The following is a 6,223-nucleotide window of genomic DNA, read 5'->3' as shown; positions in this document are numbered from 1 at the left end:
GCCTGTAGCTCTTCCAATGGCCTTGCCAGCAGTGCCGGATGCTTCTTCCTATGAGGATAAGGCACCATCTGGTTCTGCAGTGCTCACAGCCATCTCCGGTGCCGGTGCCGGGAGATCCCATCAGCTGCCATGGAGTGGGGAATGCCAGCGGGGCTGGGGAGAGCCTGCAGTGGTCAGCCACGGGGACGTCTTGTGCTTCCTGACACCAGCACCTGTCCTGCAACAGCAGCATTCCTTAACTCCAAGGATCATCCCAGGGCACACAAGGACCATCAACCCTGAGTCCACAGACCCTGAAGCCCTGCAGTCTCTGCACAGAGCAATGGGCAGGGTTCCCTCCTCCAGCATGGAGAGGGATATCCACCCCCAGCTGAGGGGACAGCCCCCATTCCAAGGCCCTTCCCAGCACGTTCCCTCCCCTGCTCTGCTGGGCACCTCTGCCAACAGGGAGGCCACCCACTGTCTTGCTGCCCCTGGATTCTGCATGTCCCCAGGTCTTACCTGGTGGCCAGGACAGGGTCACCAGCTGGGCTGCCCCTCGCTGAGGTTGATCTGCTCCAGGATCTGGCTGTACCTGCGGGTCAGGGCGTTGGTGTCCCTGGTGAGGTGGGTGAGGACCTGCTGCAGGCCAGTCAGGTGCTGGGACAGGCGCTCCTCGAGCTGGGCATCCTCGGCCCCGTTGCTGTCCAAGGATGTGTCGCCGTCGGTGTCGGCACCGCTGGGGCTCTGGTCACCCACAGAGGCCAGGCCTTTCTCCACCATGGGCTTGATGGCCTTGAGGAGCTGGTAGCGCTCGTACAGGTCCGTGCGGCTCTCGGCAGCTGGGGCTGCCCCCTCCTCCTGCGGGAAGACCCCTCGCAGCAGGCTGGGGAACATCACCTCCTGCTCCATCTTCTGCGTGGCTGAGAAGTACTGCTCCATGGCCCTTCTCCTACAGCTCTGGCACTGCTGCTCTGGGCTCTTCTCACAGGCTCACTGCTCCCTGGCCCTGCGGGGGCTTTTTATGCACTGCTGGGACACGGCCCTCCCCTGCTGTCCTCCCCTGCCAGCCCTGCTTGGGCTGGATGCCCTTGGGGTCGGGCTTGGCTCCAGCCCAGCCGGGGATCGGCCCTGCTGTGTCCCTGGCTCTGTGCAATCTTTCCTGGCCCAGCCTCCCCGTGGCCTTCACCCGAGCTGGCCAGGGGTCCTGCTGCCTCCCCATGCCAGGAGCTACGGGGGGCAGCAAGGAGGAGAGGTGCCCAGGGTCTCTCCCATCCTGTCCTGTATTATCTCAATGCCCCAACACCTTCAGCACTGGGGCCCTCTGGCTGTGGCTCCAGCTCCTGTGCCCAGTTTGGGAAGGCTGCAGGGGACTGTCACCTCCCCTCATTCCTGCTGCCACGTGTTCAGGACATGAATACTGCAGGGACATTGAGCAACCCCTGTAGCACACATAGGGAAATGTGGAACACACTGGAAATACACTGGAACATTGTCCCACTGGGTGTCTGGGGACAACGGAGCCTGCTGCCGTCCAGAGATTTGGGTGCCCAGAAACATCCAATGCCCCCAAGCTTAACCTGGGCTCAGCAGGGATGTGGACAGGGACAGGGACCTGACTCCATGATGTGGAACTCCTGTGGCAGCAGCACAGAGCCACTGCTGCCCCCTCGGAATTGTGGACATGGGTTTCCCTGAAATTGTTGAAATTCTGGGAGAGCAAAAGCCACAGCCAGGGCACCAGCCAGCATTGCCTGTCCCTCCATGTCCCTGTGGCGTGGGGCAATGAGGGACAGTGGTTCTGGTTTTGGAAAGGATGTGGGGTACCTGGTTCCTTTTGCAACCCTTGGTGCTGGCAGCTCTCCCTCTGTCCCCCTGTGTCCCAGCCTGCACTGCCACGCACCCTTTGCCCACCCTTTCCCCACCTGTCCTGGCCACCCCTCTTGTCCCTTTCCTTGTGTCCTGGCATCTCCCTGTGCCCTGCCATGGGGCCCATTGCTGCACCAAGGAGTGTGGGTGCTGCTGGCCCGTGCAGGTGCCAGACAGAGCCTTGGCCACATCAGGGCACCTGCAGAGCTTCCTGGAGGTGCAGGCACATCACAGGGCTCTGGGGACACAGGGACACAGGGGATGCTTTGCCGTCCTGCTCCTCCCACTGCCTCCCAAGCTGCTCATAGTGAGCATGGCAGAATATTTGGGGGTGACAGGGGCTCAGCAGATTCCAGTGGCTCCCCAACTCTTTCTCCTTGGGATATGAATAATTGCCAAATCCTCTCTGTGCCTCTGAGGACCCCATCATGGAGAAGAGGAGCAGGGGGTTCAGGTCTGAGGGGGAGGGGGCCGGTGGCAGAATGGGCACCTGGCTGGGCAGGAGGGGACAGTGGGAGAGCTGCCAACACTGAGGGTTGCAAAAGGGAGGAAGGAGCGTTTGGCTTTTCCCAAAATAGAACCAATTCCTCCAATTGCCACATACTGCAAGATAAGAAGGGACAAGAGTCCTGGCCATTGACCAGCCATGGCCTCTGCTCCAGGATGGGGTGATGGATGTCAAGGTGGCACCATCTGTGCTCCCCTGTGGGCCATTAAAGTTCAGTCCCATGGATGCAGTTCCCCTTGTGGCATTTGGTCCCATCTCTGTCCCCATTGCATGTCCTCATGACCCATTGTTCTGCTTCAGGGCAAATTTGGGAGAGATCCCCCAAAGGGGCTCCTCTAGGAAAGCAGATTCAATTGGTTCCTCCCCCCAGGCGGTTCGGGAGGAAATACTGCCTTGAAGAAAAGTGGAAAAAACCTGTTTATTAACAATAAAACCTAAACAATACTAAACAATAAAACCCCTTGCTGCTCCAAAAGAGATGACAAACTGAGAAAGTCCCCTCCCGGGTTTGCAGCTCAGCTCACTCAGTCTCTTCTCAGCCCCTCAGGCACTGGAAATGCCGCGGCCCAGGCCCGGCCCGGTGGGCCCCAGGTGTGAGCTGCCGGTGCTCTGCTGGTGTTCAGGCCAGAGCAGGTTTGAACAGGTCCAGAGAAAGGGAAAACAAACCACAGTCCAGGGAGCTTCTTTGCCTCAGCTAGCTAAACTAAAGCAAAGAAGAGCTCTGTCCTGCTGTCTGTCCATCCACAGACAGCACAGTCCAGGAGCAGGAATGTGGAGGAGTGAGTGCAGTGTCTGAAAACAAACTGCTGCTTCTTCTCTGCCCCCTTCACTCTCTGGAACAAGTCCTAAAGGTGCAAAACTTATTATTCAGCATAAACAGAACAAGACTACTGGGGATAAAAGCATCATATAGTCAACCCAGGACACCCATGCAGGATTCCATGCAGCAGAGCACTCCCAGGGAGATGTCCCACACGGGAGTCTGCTGCCGTGTTCAGGCTGGCAGTCATGGACAGAGCCTGCTCAATGTCCCTGGAGTGCTCACATCCTGAGTGCAGGGCAGTGAGGAGTGGGGGAGGTGACATCCCCAGCAGCACCACTGCCTGCAGCCTGGCCACACCAGGGCACAGGAGGTGGTCCCACTCCCCCAGGACCCCAAAACTGAACACAGTGGGGGGTCGAGATAGGATAGGAAAGGATAGGAGAGAAGCTGGGCACCCCGCCTCATTGTCAGCCCTGGCTCCTGGCCCAGACTCCCTGAGGCCTGTGCCTGACCTGGCTTGGGGGTCCCAGTGCATCAACCCCACTCCATGGCCGGTCAATGGCCAGGACTCCTGTCCCTTCTTATCTTGCAGTGTGTGGCAATTGGAGGAATTGGTTCTATTTTGGGAAAAGCCACACGCTCCTTCCTCCCTTGTGCAACCCTCAGTGTTGGCAGCTCTCCCGCTGTCCCCTCCTGCTGTCCCCTCCTGTCCAGCCAGGTGCCCATTCTGCCACCTGCCCTCTCCCCCTCAGACCAAACCCACTGCTCCTCTTCTGCCTTTCTGGGTGCTCCTGGCATCCTGGGCTGCCCAGTGCTGCACTGAGGTTTGCACACACTGGCAGCCCCACGCTCCCAGGACTTCTGGGCCACCATGGAGCTTCGTGAAGGTTCTGAGACATCACAGTGTCCCCCCATGGTGGCCTCAGGGTGGGACAAATCTGCCCCGGGGCTGGAGCTTCACTGTGGATATCATGATTTGAGCCCTGCTGGCAGCTCAGCCCCACTCAGCTGCTCTGTCACTCCCCCAGGTGGGAAGGGGGAGAGAATCAGGGAGGGAAAAAGAGAGAAAAGTTGTGGGTAGAAATGAAGACAGTTCCACAGGAAAAGCAAAAGCTGCACAAGTAAGCAAAGCAAAAGAAGGGATTCATTCATTCACCCCTTCCCATTGGCACTCAGGTGTTCAGTCCCCTGCAGGAGAGCAGGGCTCCACTGCGTGTCATGGTGACCTGACAAGACAACTGCTGTCACTCTGACTGTGCCCCTCTTCCTTCTCCTCCCAGCTGCATATGCTGAGCATGGTGCCACACTCCCTTCCCTTGGTGCCACAGAGGGATAAGACAGGAGGATGTGCCCAGGATGATACAGAGACACTTGGGGACACATGTGGTGGCATGATCTGCACTCTGAGCTGAGGCTGGGGCTGGGCTGGACACCCCAGGAGTGCCCCAGATCAGGGCTAAGCTTGCCCAGGTCTGAGGGTCTGTGGCAGCAGAGACCTGAGGATATCACTGCAGCTCCTGAGGGCCCTGCTGGTCCTGAGCAGCCTCCCTGGGGCCCCAAACCAGAGCTGGGCACCCCGGTTCACCTCAGCCCAAACCCAGCCATGCTGCACCCCCATGGTGGCTGTGCTGTGCTCCAGCAGCAATCCTTGTCCTTCTGCTCCTGCCATCCCTGATTGCACTGGCAGCTGCCCAGCTGTCCCCAGCATCTCCCAGTGGGCTCTGCGAGATTTTCTGTCCCATGTTTGGCTAATGGGGTCCCCAAAGGCAGAGAGAAGATTTGGCAATTATTCATATCCCAAGGATAATGAGCTGGGGAGAAACTGGAATCTGCTGAGCCCCTGTCACCCCTTAACATTCTGCCATGCTCACTATGAGCAGCTTGGGAGGCAGTGGGAGGAGCAGGACGGCAAAGCATCCCCTGTGTCCCTGTGTCCCCAGAGCCCTGTGATGTGCCTGCACCTCCAGGAAGCTCTGCAGGTGCCCAGATGTTGCCAAGGCTCTGTCTGGCACCTGCACGGGCCAGCAGCACCCACACTCCTTGGTGCAGCAACGGGCCCCATGGCAGGGCACAGGGAGATGCCAGGACACAAGGAAAGGGACAAGAGGGGTGGCCAGGACAGGTGGGGAAAGGGTGGGCAAAGGGTGCGTGGCAGTGCAGGCTGGGACACAGGGGGACAGAGGGAGAGCTGCCAGCACCAAGGGTTGCAAAAGGAACCAGGTACCCCACAGCCTTTCCACAAACAGAACCACTGTCCCTCATTGCCCCACGCCACAGGGACATGGAGGGACAGGCAATGCTGGCTGGTGCCCTGGCTGTTGCTTTTGCTCTCCCAGAATTTCAACAATTTCAGGGAACACATGTCCACAATTCCGAGGGGGCAGCAGTGGCTCTGTGCTGCTGCCACAGGAGTTCCACATCATGGAGTCAGGTCCCTGTCCCTGTCCACATCCCTGCTGAGCCCAGGTTAAGCTTGGGGGCATTGGATGTTTCTGGGCACCCAAATCTCTGGACGGCAGCAGGCTCCGTTGTCCCCAGACACCCAGTGGGACAATGTTCCAGTGTATTTCCAGTGTGTTGCACATTTCCCTATGTGTGCTAAAGGGGTTGCTCAATGTCCCTGCAGTATTCATGTCCTGAGCACGTGGCAGCAGGAATGAGGGGAGGTGACAGTCCCCTGCAGCCTTCCCAAACTGGGCACAGGAGCTGGAGCCACAGCCAGAGGGCCCCAGTGCTGAAGGTGTTGGGGCTTTGAGATAATACAGGACAGGATGGGAGAGACCCTGGGCACCTCTCCTCCTTGCTGCCCCCCGTAGCTCCTGGCATGGGGAGGCAGCAGGACCCCCGGCCAGCTCGGGTGAAGGCCACGGGGAGGCTGGGCCAGGAAAGATTGCACAGAGCCAGGGACACAGCAGGGCCGATCCCCGGCTGGGCTGGAGCCAAGCCCGACCCCAAGGGCATCCAGCCCAAGCAGGGCTGGCAGGGGAGGACAGCAGGGGAGGGCCGTGCCCCAGCAGTGCATAAAAAGTCCCCGCAGGGCCAGGGAGCAGTGAGCCTGTGAGAAGAGCCCAGAGCAGCAGTGCCAGAGCTGTAGGAGAAGGGCC

General features: G+C 59.3%; 1 protein-coding gene across 1 annotated transcript; it reads right to left on the bottom strand.

The window, feature by feature from the left end:
- Positions 1-519: 519 nt before the first annotated feature.
- On the bottom strand, positions 520-921 carry LOC115908118 (thyroid hormone-inducible hepatic protein-like). Its single transcript, XM_030956451.1, has one exon. It carries the CDS (start codon positions 919-921, stop codon positions 520-522), a length of 402 nt encoding a protein of 133 aa, XP_030812311.1.
- Positions 922-6,223: the final 5,302 nt, after the last annotated feature.

The sequence above is a fragment of the Camarhynchus parvulus genome, chromosome 1, assembly GCF_901933205.1.
Source record: "Camarhynchus parvulus chromosome 1, STF_HiC, whole genome shotgun sequence".
Lineage (NCBI taxonomy): Eukaryota > Metazoa > Chordata > Aves > Passeriformes > Thraupidae > Camarhynchus > Camarhynchus parvulus.
The sequence above is the reverse complement of the archived record's forward strand: the minus strand, read 5'-3'. Positions and strand labels throughout refer to the sequence as shown.